Source organism: Amphiura filiformis, chromosome 1 (assembly GCF_039555335.1).
Source record: "Amphiura filiformis chromosome 1, Afil_fr2py, whole genome shotgun sequence".
Taxonomy (NCBI): Eukaryota; Metazoa; Echinodermata; class Ophiuroidea; order Amphilepidida; family Amphiuridae; genus Amphiura; species Amphiura filiformis.
Genome location: NC_092628.1, coordinates 77,292,767 through 77,311,111, shown reverse-complemented (window position 1 = coordinate 77,311,111; position 18,345 = coordinate 77,292,767). Strand labels below are relative to the sequence as shown.

The following is an 18,345-nucleotide window of genomic DNA, read 5'->3' as shown; positions in this document are numbered from 1 at the left end:
AAGTACCCCACTGCAAGTATGTTAATTGTCCATTTATAATCGCTAACCGTGTATTGTGAATGGGGCTGTCAGCCCTGTATCTTCGCCAGCCTCGTACGTCCGTGTTGCGTGTCCTATGCCGCCTGCCACTAGTCAAACTAAGTTAGTGTGCCCTCTAGAGGGTGAAATCGCGGAATTCCCGTGCAACGCTCCCATTGCGGTTGATAGCAAATTCCGGGAGCAAATTATAACCTTTGAAGATTACAAAAGAAGCATGAGAAAATATAATAAAACCTCACGTTTGTCATGTTATGAAGTGATTCAAGATCAATAAATAGAATTAGCGAAGTCGCATATGTCATGGGTAAGGGTTATGAAGCGCGAACCGCACATCCCCTCATTGATTCAAACCACCGATACTGGAACTTACAGCTGCATGAATCCCAGCAGGAATTCCCCAATTATTGTAGACGGTGACATCCAGAGAGTTAATTTTGCCCGTTTTGTCATCAAAACCCACTTTGTATTTTGCCATGGTATCTTCTCTGTGGCCAGTAATCTGCATGTCAATTCCACGTGGTAGAACCATCCTAACTGCCTTGCCAGTTCTAAAAGAGAAAACGATTGGTTATTACATGATAATAATCATGTGAGTAACCAATCAAACATGAGCTTTTAGATCCTTTTGGGAGCAATATTAAGCTTTAATCTCCTTCAGTCTCACTCACTATTGATATCATACCTTTGCCTGGCTCATACATGAGAGTGTTTGTTTCAGCCTTTTTGGCCTTCTGAACATCTCCTCATTCATATGTATTTGTTGTTGCTGGTGTTGTTGTTATATTGTTGAATGAAAATAAAGATTGATGGATTGAGCTCTGGGTGAAATTTTAACTCCGTTGCGTGTAAAGAAATGTGTATGTCACGCTCTTAAATAGTCGCTGATTGTACATCAGAAAATTCGAGTCAGCGATTGGCTGGTTTATAATCAGTCTAAAAATTGCTGTTTTTTTGCAATGCTAATGAAATGTATTGAAAAACACGAAATAATCACGCAATGAATCATTTGTGTCTGTTTGAAACGATCAACAGGATTAACATTGATATAATTACTAGTAGCATAGCTTACTTTTGTGCAGCTAGTGCGCAAACGACGATGTAGCTAGAAGGGGTAGATTTTCCACCAAAACTTCCACCAGCACGCTTACATTTCACATTGACTTTGTTGGCATCCACTCCTAATGCTAGGGCTACATTAGACTGAAAGAATATTAATTGTTACCACTTTTGGGTTCTTGCTAGCAGTCGCAACGAGTCAAGGCCAAAAACACCTTTTTCCCAAAAGCTTCAGAATGCACACCAAAACACACTTTTTGTATAATTGAACAAAAATTGAATAAAAATAAAAATTAACTTTCTCATGGTACATCACATCATGAGCCAATTTACCATTCAAATCCTAATTTGCTTAAATACCCTCATATTTTTTTTTACTATAAATTAACTTTTGTTAAACAAAACATACGAAAAGTCTCTCAATAATCCATTACTGAACCCTTTATCTAGTTGTTTTTGTTTAAACATACCTGAACTCCATTGACGTTTTGAATGCACGTAATCATCTCTATCTCGCCTGCTTCTCCTGATGGTATAGCTATACACGCAGTAGGTTCAATGTAATAGTGCTCCTGCGCTGCCGTACGTACAGTCCCTTCTAGAACTACTGATGATTGACTGAAACCTTCATCAACATCGCCTTTCTGCAAGCTTCGAATAGGATGATGGAAGGCCTCTTGCTCGATAGCTTCCTAGATTTGGATAAGGATTAAACATTCTATCACTTTGTGAAACAAATTCCCAGTGCTAATAACCTATAGAATATAATAATGTGAAACTACGACTCGTATCTGATATCCAACTCAGATCAGAAGTCAGAAATTGTCATAAATACAGCACCCAGGGCGCCCGGCGTTGATTTTTGTTGGGTATTTTTAATTCATTAAAAAGTATATTATAATCATCATCACAATAATTGAGGGCATTCTCCTAAATAAATGTTACAATATCACATTTAACCGTGACTAACCTCTATGGTTGTAATAACCGGCAGATCTTCATAGGACACGTGAACAAGCTTGGCAGCTTTGCGTGCTGCCTCTGGAGTAGTTGCAACTATAGCACCGATGATATCTCCAGTAGAGTACACCTATCAAGAAACAAGTTTTTTTAGGGTTATTGTGTGTCGTCGCTGCATTGGAGATTGTATTGATGAAACAATTTTGGTTGCGGCACATCTCGATGGGTTTTCTTAGCTTTTCGTCTCTTTTGGCAGCATTAGAAGTTGATCATCGTGGAGCATGATTTTTGGACAATTGACAGTGATAAGCTATTTTTCAAACTACTCAGTTCTTGTATTTCATGTATATTGGAAGTGAGCATTGGAGAGACAAGTGCATAAGAAAGTGCATAACATTGTGAATGTTTAATGTTAAAATGTAGTTGTCTGCAGTTTCATATTACTTTTACCTTAGCCATCTTTTGGGTCTTCCACTGGCCCAAACGTACCTCGTCATCGCCGCTCGGCCCGCTCCGTGACCCAGTGATTGGGACCGAGACCCTGTTTTACCGAAATGCGATAAATTTCTCATCAAAGTTTTCCTTGAGAAAAGCAGTAAGCATACCCAAAAGTGCGACACTCATTTTTACAAAGGTCGCGTACATTATTTTTACCTTTTAACGGAAAACGCGAATGATGGCCCTCCGACTAACCAGGGGCATAGAAAAGAGCAAGAACAAATGGAATGGAATTCTCAAACTGAGTTCCTTAAGAATCATGAATTGGGATGTCCATAACATAACATGCAAAATTATTGCAAATGTCGCAAGAATTGCTCTATTGTCATTTTGTTTGGTTTAATGCACAACAATCAGTGCATCCAATGGTTATTTTTGTAGCCAGAAAAGCTTAAATCACCTCTATTTAGGCAAATGTCAAACAAACAAATTCCCAAAACATTTCTGACATTTGCTCATATTTGCTTGTATAGTTTTCAGAAAGGCAAACCAATTTATATGTTCTCCTCATCATCATCGTGATCATCACATCTTCTTCCTCCTCATCGAAATCCACCAGCATATTCAAAACAAAGAGAATGTTATACCTCTTTTGATACCAACACTTCATGATCATCCAATGTTGACTTGTTCACACCAGAGATGTCATCAGCATTGACATACGTCACATATCCCTCAACCTCTTGTGCTGATGCTAGATTGGTAGACCTACAAAATGGTTTTAAAAAAGTAACAGTCCTTATTTTATTGAGAATTTCTGTACAAATTTACAACAGCAGCTTTGTGCTGATGTGCAAATGATATAGGTGTTCCTGTTTCCTTTGCTATAGACAGGTCTTATTCGATCATCTAAATGCAGAACTATCTGTTGCAGGTTTATATTTTCCATCTATAACATTCAAATTATTTATTAAAGGTTGGTCTTTATCCTGGAATTATGGAAAATGTTGGGCCTCATAATTGCTAAATTGTTGGTATAAAGTATATAAATGTATAGAGTGGCAAAGACTTGACGAATCTATCTCTGTGAGGTCAAATTTGGGCAAAGTTTTACAGAAAACCCCGAAGAACTGTGTTTTTTACCCAAAATATATCCAGATAGCATAACGACATTTATTTCATTAATATTTAAAATCTAGATATAAATACCTAGGAAATGGTTTTCTTTCAAAACGTTTTGAACTGTGATCAATTTCACCCAAAATTTTGGCGGAAATTGGGTTTTTATGATTTTGTGGCAAAATTGAGCATTTTTCAACAATTGTTGGTGAAAAATGCTCAAAGTTAATCATATTTTTATATTTGAATAATAATAATGATCAAACTTACAAAACTCTGGCTCGTCCACGTGAAGGAAGAACAAAGGCTATGTACAATTCGCCTGTACCAATGGAACAAATCAATGCTTTAACATTATAATCGGATAATAAAAATAAAATCAGATTTAAAATATTGATAGACGTGCAGACGTCTTTTGAAATACATAGCGATGTACAATGGGAAGTCCACTTGAGTCAATGTCAGGCTGATCTTACCTTGTAATGGTGGCAAGTCATTAAGCATATTACAGCTTCACCAGAAGTCTGTTGAAATACAGAGCGATGTACAGTGGGACGTCCAATTGAGTCAATGTCAGGATAATCTTACCTTGTACTGGTGGAAAGTCATTAAGCATATTACAGCTTCACCAGAAGTCAGTTGATATGCAGATGTTCTATTGATCATGTTGATTCGACATCAGGATGATCTTAACCTTTTGCTGGTTGCAAATAATTAAACATATATACAGCTTCATCAGAAGTCTGTTGAAATACATAGCGATGTACAATGGGACGTCCAATTGAGTCAATGTCAGGCTGATCTTACCTTGTACCGGTGGCAAGTCATCGGCATATACAGCTTCACCAGAAGTATGTTGTAATGCAGAGCGATGTACAATGGGACGTCCAATTGAGTCAATGTCAGGCTGATCCTTTGGTGCAGGCTGTCCACGAAACATATGCAACAAAAGCAAAAACCTGTACTCAGGGTGGTCATTGCAGCCATTTGGGAGAAGGGTCAACGCCCCAAATAAGGCTCGAATTCCTCAAATGAAGCTTATCTGCCTTTGATTTTTTTGTGACTCCTAATACCCAATTTATAAAATACCACACTGGATGCGAGGGTGGTTTGACACAGTTTGTTTTCATTTTAGGTATCATATTAGATTCAATTTAATTAATTCAATTTAAATAGGGTATTAGAAGGTAGTAAGGGCAGTTGACTGTCTCCCTCAGAAAACTATTTTGGGTGAAATCGGGATGGAAATATTGAAAATTTATGTTAAATCACCACTTTCTTTTATCCTATTTCGCAATAATCTGGCTCTTGTCCCCTTGGAACAGCAGTCATTACGAGTGTATAATGTAACATAGTTGGTGATCTACGTTAAGTCTACTATCTTTAATGTGACTAGTATGGCAAGCCACATCATTCATAAATGCGAGTTTTGCCCGCTATACTGGTCGAGGAGCCCGCTATACTGGTCGAGGAGCACGCTATACTGGTCGAGGAGCACGCTATACTGGTCGAGCAGCACGCTATACTGGTCGAGCAGCACGCTATACTGGTCGAGTTTCACCACGCCGAACGGCGAGTTTCACAACGCCGAACGGCGAGTTTTCACCACGCCGAACGGCGAGTTTTCACCACGCCGAACGGCGAGTTTCACAGCGCCGAACGGCGAGTTTTTCTGACGTCGATCTAAAATACTTATAGTTCACGAAAAAATACTACATGTAGGATTATAATGTTTAATAACAATTTTGGTAAACTTGTCTGCAATATTGTAACAACCCACTGTTTTTGGCGCCAAAGTTGGACTCCCTAGCTTACTGAAAATTGGTCGCTCTATACCGGTACGTAAACGGAAAAATGATAGGCCCTAAGGGTGGCGCCCGGGGCACACGTATTATTTGTATTGCTACTTGAACAATGTTCAGAATGTTGTATGAACGGGGTTCATTCATAGGATTTCGGGCATGATCGTTGATTTATACGAGTGTTTAAGCGATCATGCCCGAAATCCTCATGAACCCCTAATTCAATGTTAGTTGCAAATTCAATCAGTCAGGTTATTTATTAATGTTATTTATTGAAGATCGGGTTAAGTGTCAACCGGTATGCTCTGAAATTTGTTCATTTTTCGTGCGCACTCTTTTGCCCTTTAAACACCCCCCCCCCTCGGGTACTCACATGTATACGGGGATGTGCCGCCCATGGTTTTAGTCTCAATGGGTTTTAGTCTCATATATTTTCCTACTTTGTTTCCCCGGATAGTACTGCAGCATTACAAGGAAAGCCGCAATCAAAGACCACAAAAAATGTTTGGTTGTAGGCTACTTGTAGGGCCTACTCCACCGACCGATCCTAATGTGCAGGGCCGACCCATAATAGGCCTATATGTAGGCCTATTACACCTGTTTCTTTTAATCCAAAAATTAAAAGAGTCTATTTTTCTTTTCAAAAAAGAAAAATCCAGTTTTCCCAAAAAATTTGTTTTCCTTCAATAATTCAAAGCACATTCCTGACAAGCACTTTTTATTGTGTAATAAACATTTAGACCATATCAGAGAGGATGCCCACAATTAAGAATTAAAAATAAAATAATGAAAAATCATAAAAAAGTGAAATGTATATGATGATATTATATGATGTTATTATAGGCCTACACCAAAATAAAGAAATACTTAAAGGGCCACATAAATAAAAATCACGAGCTATCTGGTCAAGAATGATAAGAGGAATACCGGTAACTAGAAAAGAGCGGCAACATTTTTACGTTAATTTATAGGCCTAATACGAAAAAGAAAAGAAGAACCTTTAAATTAAAACACAGCACAATTTTCCTTTAATTTCATTTGTGATATTTTCAATTTATTTTCCATATTTACACATTAAACAGAACTTCAGTCACATTTTCAAAGGACAACACCTGATATATACATGTAGGGCCTGTCATTTTTCATAGAGCGACCAATTTTCAGTAAGCTAGTGAGTCCAACTTTGGAGCCAAAAACAGTGGGTTGTAAAACACGATATTGCCTTCATATTGCAAAATTGTTTTTAAACATTATTATACTACGTGTAGGCCTATTATGATTTATACTACGTGAATATTTTAGATCGACGTCAGAAAAACTCGCCGTTCGGCGTGGTGAAAACTCGCCGTTCGGCGTGGTGAAAACTCGCCGTTCGGCGTGGTGAAAACTCGCCGTTCGGCGTGGTGAAAACTCGCCGTTCGGCGTGGTGAAACTCGACCAGTATAGCGTGCTGCTCGACCAGTATAGCGTGCTGCTCGACCAGTATAGCGTGCTGCTCGACCAGTATAGCGTGCTGCTCGACCAGTATAGCGTGCTCCTCGACCAGTATAGCGGGCTCCTCGACCAGTATAGCGGGCAAAACTCGCATTTATGAATGATGTGGCTTGCCATAGACTAGCCTATTATAATATAAGCATTCACCAGTCCAGCGTCAAATCTCTACCAGTTGAATTTGAGCTTACTATAGAGAACGACACAAATCATATTCACTAACACCATAGTGATAGTTTGCACAGTTAATTATTGCTACAGCGATTTGCCTCTTGATATCTGACGTGACTGACAGAATATGCTATGATACAAGACTGATACAGCATACTGCTCTTACCTGAAAGAGTTCAGATCCATGTGGAACCTTACTGGACATAGAACCAAACTCTGGAATAGCTGACAAAGACGTGGAACTGGTCACCTGTTTATGTGAATAAATAGATATCTTTCACAAACATAAACACTATTGCTCTGCAATTAATCATAGTTTGAAATTTAGTGTTTTGTACACGTTTTGGAAATGTTTTACAGAATTAGACGTTTTTAAAGGTGTTCCATAAAATTGGACCAGCTGTTCGAATAGCGTGATTTGCGAACGCTCTGCAATTTTTAGTAGTAAGTTATAGTTATTGGCGTTTCTTGCTTGGTAATCATGGACAGTGTAAATAATCTGTTAATTATCTCGGTAATTCATTAATAATGTACTTGTACATAACAACGCCCAAATCAAGATTATGTTACCTGTTCCTTTTGAAGTCTTTGAAGCACATGGAAGAAAAACTTGAAGAAGCTTCCAGCTACCAGATTACTGCAGTAATCACTATCTTTTCCACTGACCTTAATGTCAGATTGGAGTTCTTCTTTCAAAGAAGCGCAAGTTGTTTCTAACAATTCAGCGTTCCACGACCTAAATAATGCATAGAAATTCTACAATAATAGCAAACAGGCTTTTACAGTTCATATCAATGTATTTCAATGCTGAGCTGTGTGTCATTATTTTTGACCTGTTTGCGGCACAAAGCAAACAAAGAAAGAAACAAACAAACAAACATTTTATCAAGTTCATGTCCATATTCTCTGATCCAAGTAAATATACTTACATGTACGTTTCGGCAACACATGTTGCCTTAGTCAACACTTGATGAGAAGTGAACACCACACCTCATCAAAAACATAAAAAAGCTGGAATTGTCTTTCATGGTTGTGCATATCCCTTTTCAAAGCGATCCTGATTAATCTTTTCAATCAAACAACAATGTTTAAGTTGCCCAGTTTCAAAGATGAACCTCCCATAAAATTCACATTTGTAGTTTCATGATTATTGAGAGGGCTTAGTTTAATTGCATGTTATCAAATACGTAATAATGAAGTAGGAATTATCCAATCAAATAAACAATGATTTTTTTCAGGGGAAATACGGGGAGAGTGAAATCAGCGGTGGGTGTAGCTGGGGAGGCGCAAAAATCCGAATATTTGTAATTTTGCCAAAATAGGGGTGTAGATTTCAAAATGGAGTCACCCATTTAGATATGATTAAGATCTTGTCTTCTAAAAAAGGGTAAAATGTGGATTTCAACTAGAATAGCTTAATTAAGTTTTTAAAAATCTTACTTTCCGACAAGCTTCTTCATTGTTGCATCTGCAAATACTGGCAGCTTACGTAGCCCACCAAACACCAAACGTCCATCTCTGACAACATCACTGTCTGCTTCAAAGGCCACACAGAAAGCAGCAGTTACAAGTGCGTTGTCAAGGTAATTCCGCTTGTGTGACATCTTGTAGAATTGAACATGTTCGTTCTGAAAATGAAATAGACATAGCAAAGATAAATGACTTCTACTACACCGCAGTACGCCATACTGGCAAATTCCCGAACGAATTGTTAGAATGTAATAAAATAACGCTAATTTAGTGCACAGCCTATGGAAGCCTGATTACTTTTTAAAGAATGAAGGGATTTTCCTCGCATTCGAATTCGTAGTTTCGAGCCCAGACTGTATGTGGTTACGATTTGTTAGGAACGAAGAGTCTCAGAACCGTCAGAATCGGCTGTGAAGACGACTAGCCAATTCGTCCCAACTCAACTACTATACCTACTATAACTTCAACTTACCATTCTGTTAAAGGGTATTTCAATGTATTGCAGTATTTCATTGGAGTTAACCAATCTGTCATCACTTGAGTAGGATCTGCCATTGAACGTACTTTCACGCACATTCCCTATATCGAAATTCAGATAATATTGATAAAAATGATGTAATACATTGAAGGCTCATTAAAACACAGACACCCAGACCTAATTGTATTCGCCGTCAAAGGGGGACGTGATTTTTCTGATTTTGACCACAAAACTGGGCCGGGAACCGTCGTTGGTTCAGGGGCAATGGTGGAAAATGCTCTGTCACCAGCCAACTTGTGGGATCTCGGAATGGAAAGGCAACTGGCAGCAGTAGAGCGCAATGAGTACCCAGAATGACGGGTGTAAAAGATGGAGGACAGAATAGTCAGACCCACATGAGGTACTAGTATGTGGTTATCCAATAAGTATGGGGTAAAAATGTGCCTAAATTGGGGTTTACAAGCGCGACATGCGGCGCTCACCAATAAATCATTAACCAATAACGGGGTAAACTGCACCAAATGACTTCAATCGAGGCTTTAATTCTTTAACTCCACTTTTACAAAAGTATGTGCCTTCCTCACATTTCAGAAGGAAATGCCACATCAGGGTGAAAATGGTATAATATCTTTGTGTATACCAACCATCCACATAACTTACCATCTGTGTCAACTATGGAGACTTTAGCGCCAACAGCTATAAGTAAAGGAACGAGGTCATAGTCTGACATAGGTGTCACTAAGTGTCCCCCTATTGTCTGTAATAAATGAAATGTAACATATTAGCCTACATTTACTTCATCCCCGTACAGGTGAGCTCAGGTGAAACTATATGTTTTCTGAATCCTTGTGACAAGAAAAATACATTCCCAGTGGGCACACCCGACGTTGAAATCACGTTGAAATCAGGTTGACGTGTCGACGTTGAAATCACGTTGTATTTGCAAATCGACTCTAACCTGATTTCAACCCGATTTCAACGTTGATTCAACGTCGAAATTTCAACCTAATTTCAACCTGAATTTCATGTTGTATTAAACGCCGAAATTTCAACCTGAATTTAATCCGATTTTAACCTGATATTTATTTAAATATAATTATTATATAGTAATAAATTTATACGTAGGGCCCTACCCAACCTCACCGCTGTGGTCCGTCTGGGAGAATATTATCATGAATTCATGATTATAGGCTAGGATTGGTATCGCCCCTGGGTAACTAGTATCGCCGTCGTTGTCGGTGCAGAGGGCCGGTGCAGTCGGCACCCATACGCGGGATGCAACCGGGTGTGGAGTCGTGGTGAGCCGCGCGCAGTGGTCGGTGCAGAGGGACGGTGCAGTCGGCATCCATACGCGGGAGTCTACCGGGTGTGGTGTCGGTTGGCCTCGTGCAGTGGAGCATGCGTCGGAGTCGGAGGGCCGGTGCAGTCGGCACCGCAACGCGGGAGGCAATCGGGTGCGCGGGCCCGTGCCCAGGCCCGTGCGCGGCGGTCATGTTTTTGACCAAAAATCACATTTTGACCAAAAACACATTTTGACCAAAAACACATTTTGACCAAAAATCACATTTTGACCAAAAATCACATTTTTGACCAAAATTACATTTTTGAAAAAATCACATTTTTGACCAAAAAACACATTTTGACCAAAAAACACACACCAAAAATCACATTTTTGACCAAAAAATCACATTTTTGACCAAAAATCACAATTTTACCAAAAATCGCATTTTTGACCAAAAATCACATTTTTGAACAAATATCACATTTTTGACCGAAAATCCTATTTTTGACCAAAAATCACATTTTTGACCGAAAATCACATTTTTGAACAAATATCACATTTTGACCAAAAAACATTTTTGAACAAATAACACATTTTTGACCGAAAATCCTATTTTTGACCAAAAATCCTATTTTTGACCAAATATCACATTTTTTTTTCAAGATGGCCACCACTGAGTAAACATGCAACTTGGGCAATCTTCTTAGTATTCGATTTTGCTAATTTCTCACCTTTTTATCGTAAAAGCCTCAATTTGATGATTTGACCTATTTTTAATCCTAAATAGCTTTCCAAAGATTTTACGTGCAAAGTAAGCGTCGCGTTTTAGGCCATAAGTCGAGTTACCTTGAACTTTGAAATTTATTTTGATATCATCATCATAAATTTTTCAACGTCGTCGTAGAACCTGCAAGTTGAGTTGCCCAGCAAACACAAAACATTTTACAGATAACGTTTTATTGTTGGTTTATATAAAGGGTATAAAAACGTTTTAATAACGTTCTAAAAACACTTTTGAAAAATAGATGCACGATATATTAACATGTTATTATAGAGTTGACAAAGCATTTTTTGTACCTTTATAATGCAAGTAATAGTAATAAATGGCAACTGCCTTAGCTGAAAACAACAACAAACACATGTACATACAGGACACTTCTTTCACCTATTATTGGTATAAAATCAACCAGGAATATTATAGTGCTCTAGCTGCAGAACAAGGTAATCCATTATTTTTTTCAAGATGGTATAGCCACGTTCATAGTGGCTGCCGCCTTAGCTGGAAAACACCAAAAACACTTAAATAGTTTTGTGTGTCTTAAAAAAACCTGCATGTTCTAAAGACACAAAACTAGAAACAGTTCTCTCAATAATTTTTTATTAATCAAAAATATGGGTCAAAATATTTTGACCAAAATTTAGGATATTTTAAGGTTCTTATTCAAGAAATTGAGAAAATTGTTAAATTGTTTCTAATTTTATTTTGTGTCTTTAGAACATAATATGCAATTTTATGGGATCTGGAATGAATATTTTTTGTGGGACATGAGAGCACATCAGACATATCGAATTGCATTCTGAATACGGAGAATGTCTTTCTGATATCAAATAATTTTCATTTTTTAAATTCACGATATAATACAAATTTTATGACAAATTATTAAAATTTGATATTTTCACATTTTGATATATAACAGTCCTCGAAGTAAATTTTATAAATCTAATGATATATTCTTAAAGTGTATGTAGCTGGGAGGAAAAGCCGACGATCAATTGAAAAATTTGACCTTTCATATTGAAGATATAGATTTTTTCCCCAAAAGACCTAATTTGTTTGGTGTTTTGGGGAAAAAATCATCAGATTTATGAAGTTTACTTCGAGTACTGTTAAATATTAAAAATATCAGTTTTTAATGATTTGCTCAAATGTGTATTACATTGCGAATTTAAAAAAATCAAAATTTGTTAATATCAGAAGGACATTCTTCGTATTCAGAATGCAATTCGATATGTCTGATGTGCTCTAATGTCCCACAATAAATACTGTCCAAACGTGCATACTCCATCCCTTAATAGAGTTTGAATTCAGGGTAAGTTATGGTTTCATATTTTGAAACATATTCTCCTACACATCGCAAATCCAAAATAAAATCAGCTCCGTCCTTATGATTTTCAAGTTACGTTACCATGGTTACATGTATCATACTTTGATACAATTTGTATCTAAACGCATCCTGAACACTTATATCCCGTCTTCAACACTGTTAACGTTTGGCTAAGTGACATGCATGTTTAGATACATGTATGTAACAAGTAACAACATCATAGGACTTCCTACCATGAAGATGTGTGTCACACATCGAAAATTCAAGGTTGCTTGGAATTTTGGGCTGAAAGTCATTTTAAACTTTTAGAAATTAGATATGTAAGCTTTTTATTTGTGATTTGTGATGTTTAGGAGTTGGAGTTGCCAAAAATACCTATCGTTTCGTGAAAATGTGGAAAACAATATTTTCTTTTATTCCTAAGCACTTCGTCTCCGGCAATCATAACATCATGCCTTATAAATTTATGTTAGAAAATAATAATCAAGCACGAATCACATGGTCGCCATGAGTTTGTTTTAGATAAAACCACGTGATTCGTGCTTGATAATTATTTTCTTACATATAATAGGGCATAATGTTGTGATAGGCGGAGCCTTCCTTTAAAACGTGTGTATTTGTTTAAAAAGTGTTAGAGCTGGACATTTAGAGCCTAAATACATTAGATTTAGATCATTTAGCTATGGTTCTCAAAAGAACTCGTGAATTTTCAGAAAGCTGTTTGTGTTAAAGTGCGAGGGTTATCCATAGGCCTATATATGTACTAGGAGGACACTTTAGAACTTGACCCTTTTGGAACCTTTTAAGAATGTACTGGATGCAATGTGCCCATTATACTTAATGTTAATATAGGGTTTCCCCTGGCTTGCGTAAAAATCTTGAGTAAAAATCTCAAGTTTTTCTTCTTTTCACGTTACAACTTACTTAAAACTTCTGATACCACGTAAGATATCTTTAACATAATTAAGGTTTCTAAGTCCTGACTTTTACACGTATAACTAAACTTGAAATTGTTGACAGATTATACAACTGAATACTTCTATTTTTCTCATCGAAGAACTTCACAGAACTTTCTTAGACTGATGATCAGATCATATACAGATAGTGTGATCAATAGCTTTGGAAGTGTTCTGCGTTTGCAATCCACCCTTCAACGTATTCAAAGGATCCTTGTCGTGCTCAGTTTAAGCTGAAGGAGATAAGCATCGAAAACGTCAACCCTATCAGTAGGCTTATATCGCATTGATGATGTCATCAATACCAATATTAAGAAAATCTAGACCAGAATCTGTATTTGCTTGCTTAGTTCTATATGTCAAGACACATATCAAGGCAATAACAGCTGTTATCATTAAGCTGATGGGTTTGCACATTTTTGACCAAAAATCACATTTTTGACCAAAACACTTTTTGAAGCTGGTCCATTTCACAGTTCCTGGAATGTGAGGCGTGAGTTCATTCCATCTGCGGGCTATATGGAATGAATGATGACTAACAACTTAAGTTAGATCTGGAACGGATGAGTAGTATGTGGCAGCAACTGCTCAACAATGGACTTTATTCAGTGTAGGAGTTGGTCCATGCCATGCCGTGCCAGTTTACTCCATCTTTGATTTGACCGTGCTCTTATGTATTAAAATTATGGCTCTCTCAAGTTGTCAGTTCATCCGAAATCTTTGGCTGCATCTAAACTTTCTAAGTTAAGTCAATTTTCTTGATGCTTTATACATTGTACATTGTCATGGACTATAGTCTGTCTATTGCATGGCCAATCTTGTCTTGATTCCATTGTCACGTGGCACAACAACAGGTCAGCTGTAACGACAAAAATAACAATTTAGGGATTTAAAAATACAATTATTTCCATAATTTACACATACAAAAACATTATATTTGACATAGACTTACAGTACGATTAATATGCTTAATGTAAAATAGGCATAGGCCTACTGAAGGTAGACCTGTTACTCCTGACTGTTTAGGGTAATTCTGCTGAACAATTCTTAGGGCCATTCTTGGGACCAAAAAGAGGGAAAGTATAACTTATCTTTGCTCCTTTAGACACATGCTTTAGACTAGAGAAATTATTTGGGGATGTGAAATCTTCTGCCTAAAAAATCTGCCTAAAGAGTGTTCAACACTAATTGGCTCATGCTTGCACATGTTTAAAGTAGGCATACTCAGAGAACATGATATTTTTGACATAGAGCAGTGATAAGTTTAATGAAAAATTAAAAATAGCCTCACTTTCTTTCTAGAGAACTGCAGATTGCACCTTAATGTTGAATCTATTTGAGGAAGATCTTTACGACCTTTAATAACTTGGAAGGTATAGGCCTATAGCTTTAAGGGTCTAAATCTCGTGAATACAAATACTGAATAAAGTTCATAATTCATTTAGCCTATTAAAACGAAGATAAGTAGATTATTAATATTAGGGTCATATGATGTATATTTGTAATTTAACCTTAAGTCTCTCAGAAAAGATTAGATATAGGCCTACCCGTTATGTTTACTAAACGGTTGCAACTAGGCCTACCAAGGAAGCACAAACGAACATTAACATGATTAATTTTGAATAGGGATGTCCTTCTGATATATTTAATAATTTAAATTTTTTGAAATTCGCGATGCAATAAAAATTTTGGGGCAAATTATTAAAAATGGCAATTTTGACATTTAACAGTTCTCAAAGTAAACTTAATAAATCGAATGATATCTACTTGAAGTGTATGTAGCTGGGATGAAAAGCCAACTATCAATTGACAAATTTGACCTTTCATATATATAGATTTTTCCCCAAAAGACCTAAATTTTGTTGGGGAACAATCTATATCTTCAATAGGAAAGGTCAAAATGTTCATATGATTGACGGCCGCTCGTCCCAGCTACATACACTTTAAGTACCGGTATATCATTAGATTTATAGAATTTACTTCGAGGACTGTTTCAAAAATATCAATTTTTAATCTCGAATTTCAAAAAATTATTTGATACCGTACTAGAAGGACATTCCTCGTATTCAAATCAAAATGCAATTAGATATGTCTGATATGCTCTCAGGTCCCACACAAAATACGTGAAAACGTTGCTATCCGAGCTCTTAAGCTCTATCTATTTGAAAAGAACTTTATTCCACAAATTCCACTAGCCTAGTCTAACTAAATATTTACTGGTACTACTATTTACGCCTAGCCATATTTATAGGCCTGGGCCATGTATGCTTCATAATTCTGCGCTTATTAAAATATCATTTTGTCAGTGGGATGTGGACTTCCACGAACTTGGTATCACTATCACTCAGTTTATTATTTTAAAAATAATTGTCATTTTGACATTGAAATTCATGTCAAATCATCAAAGACACATCTAGTCTGCCCTACCAGTAACTTAATGTCTAAAAAAAAAAATACACTAGAGATAATGATTTGCGCTTAGGCCAATGGAACTCGATTATTAGTTTCCGATTGGATGTTTGAAAAAAAGGACGAGGTCGCTATTTCATTATTCATTATTCGGTCTCTTTTCATTATCCATTATGTCAACAAAATCAATGATTTTATGAACAGCTTTCTCCAAATTTAGGTACCCCACCAGTACCAAAGTATATATTGTTGATGAAAGACCATTTCAAAACAGGTATTAATGCTTAGATCATCATTACAGACATTTTGCAACAGATTGAGAAAAGATTTTATTTTTTTAAATTAACATGAAAAGAAATTTGCAATTTTTGTAATCACCAGAAACATGATGAGGTAATCCGTAAATTTCCATTATTTACCACATCCTCTACCCCTACAACTAAGAAAAACTGCTGATTATGATCAGCAGGGTATGTCATAGTCCAGTCAAAGTGGGTTTTGACTCACCACTAATTGCAACAGAATTTTTTTCACTGCTATGAATGTCAGAGATGTCCCTGAACAGCATACAAAAAGTATACTAAAATATACTTGGTGGAAAGGTAGTTTTTGGCGGGAAAAGATCATACAGGGGTCAAATTTCAAAATCGATCCAATCATTTTAAAAACTATACCAAATTATTCCTCTAGTCATAAGGATTCAGAAAAAATATAGTTTGCCATATCTGTGATGTACGGTTCTTGAGTTATAACCGAAAAGGTCAAAGGTCAAATGTTGGGTTCAACAGAGGTCAAAAAACTAAAAATTGTCCTATTTTAACCAAAATGGTGTCAAATTGTTCGGCTTGCAAACATAATTCATTAAAAGAATATTTGCACTGTTTAGGTTGTTTATTACATGCGTAACATCGAAAACTAGGTCGGGGTCAATAGAGTTCAATGGTCAATGACCTCTTTTACCCTGCTACCTAGGTAACGAAACATCCAAGATATGGCAAACTATTCTTATTTTGGAGTGTTTTTAAAGGACGAACACATTGAGACCAATTTTAAGGAAATCGGAGCATTTTTTCGAAGTTGACCCACGTGGAGCCCAAACTTTGACCTTTGACCTTTTTGCTTATAACTTGAGAATGGTACATCACAGATATGACAAACTATACTTTTTCTGAATCCTTAGGACTAGTAGAGGAATGCTTTGGTATAGTTTTTAAAAAGATTAGAGCAATTTTGAAATTTGACCCCTGTATGACCTTTTCCCGCCAAAAACTACCTTTCCACCAAGTATATTTTAGTATATTTTTGGTATGAGATATGGCAAACTATTCTTATTTTGGAGTGTTTTTAAAGGACGAACACATTGAGACCAATTTTAAGGAAATCGGAGCATTTTTTCGAAGTTGACCCACGTGGAGCCCAAACTTTGACCTTTGACCTTTTTGCTTATAACTTGAGAATGGTACATCACAGATATGACAAACTATACTTTTTCTGAATCCTTAGGACTAGAGGAATGCTTTGGTATAGTTTTTAAAAAGATTAGAGCAATTTTGAAATTTGACCCCTGTATGACCTTTTCCCGCCAAAAACTACCTTTCCACCAAGTATATTTTAGTATATTTTTGGTATGATGTTCAGGGGACATCACTAAAATGTATAAAAGTGAAAAAAATTCTGTTGCAATTAGTGGTGACTGACACCACTTATTTGTTTAGATTGACTGGACTATCAGACATTTTGAGAGTTTCAATTTTCATTAGTTCCATCTCAATTTTCAAATAATTGACTTTTTATAAAAAATAATGAAAGTTTTGGTCAAATTGAAAAGGTGATGCGGGAGGTCAATAGGAAACTAACAATCGAGTTCCATTAGCCTTACAGAGCGCAGACAATCGCAAGGCATGTAACTCTTTAATGACCATTTGACCTGACCTTTGACCTTAATGTTTCCCGGGCCACGAAGTTTGTTGTCACCGAAATTGAGCCCCCATATCCATTACAGAAAATGAAATTACGGTATAAGATTTGACCCCAGTTAACCTTTGACCTGACCCCTGCAAAGTGTTCCAACATATCCCCCCTGGTCATTAATTTTGTTGTCACCGAGTTTGATCCTCGTACCCCTTACAGATGTCCAAAAAATTCGACCCCTGCATGACCTTTGAACTCACTGACTCCTGCAAAATGTTTCCCTGGTCATGAGATTTGCTGTCACTGAGTTTGAGTCCAGAAGAAGAAATTATAAGATTTGACCCAAGATAACCTTTGACCTGACCGCTGCAAAGTGTTCAATATATTCCCCTGGTCAGTTTGTTGTCACAGAGTTTGAGTCCCGTAGGCCTACCCCTTACAGAAAATGCATTTCTAAAATTTGACCTTTGACCTGACCCCTGTAAAATGTCCCCCGGCCCTGGTCATGAGATTTGTTGTCACCGAGTTTGAGCCCCATACCCATTACGGATGTCGAGATAATGCAATTGTGAGATCCCCCCCTCTTAATGACCTTTGACCCCAATTCTTTGTACAACTTTTAGACATTGGCTATTAGGCGATGCAGGTATGCAAGTGA

At 36.9% G+C, this 18,345-nt stretch overlaps 1 protein-coding gene across 1 annotated transcript in view; it reads right to left on the bottom strand.

Annotated features, from left to right (window-relative positions):
* LOC140163062 (xanthine dehydrogenase/oxidase-like) overlaps positions 1 to 18,345 on the bottom strand; it is a 46,373-nt gene that overhangs the window by 8,353 nt on the left and 19,675 nt on the right. Inside the window, exons 13-24 of the mRNA XM_072186431.1 lie at positions 9,685 to 9,781; positions 9,019 to 9,125; positions 8,517 to 8,704; positions 7,647 to 7,812; positions 7,243 to 7,326; positions 4,420 to 4,537; positions 3,883 to 3,934; positions 3,141 to 3,261; positions 2,066 to 2,185; positions 1,566 to 1,787; positions 1,109 to 1,239; positions 410 to 587 (exon numbers count right to left, since the gene is read on the bottom strand). Coding sequence (XP_072042532.1) covers positions 410 to 587; positions 1,109 to 1,239; positions 1,566 to 1,787; positions 2,066 to 2,185; positions 3,141 to 3,261; positions 3,883 to 3,934; positions 4,420 to 4,537; positions 7,243 to 7,326; positions 7,647 to 7,812; positions 8,517 to 8,704; positions 9,019 to 9,125; positions 9,685 to 9,781 — 1,584 coding nt within the window. The remainder of the gene's footprint in view (positions 1 to 409; positions 588 to 1,108; positions 1,240 to 1,565; positions 1,788 to 2,065; positions 2,186 to 3,140; positions 3,262 to 3,882; positions 3,935 to 4,419; positions 4,538 to 7,242; positions 7,327 to 7,646; positions 7,813 to 8,516; positions 8,705 to 9,018; positions 9,126 to 9,684; positions 9,782 to 18,345) is intronic.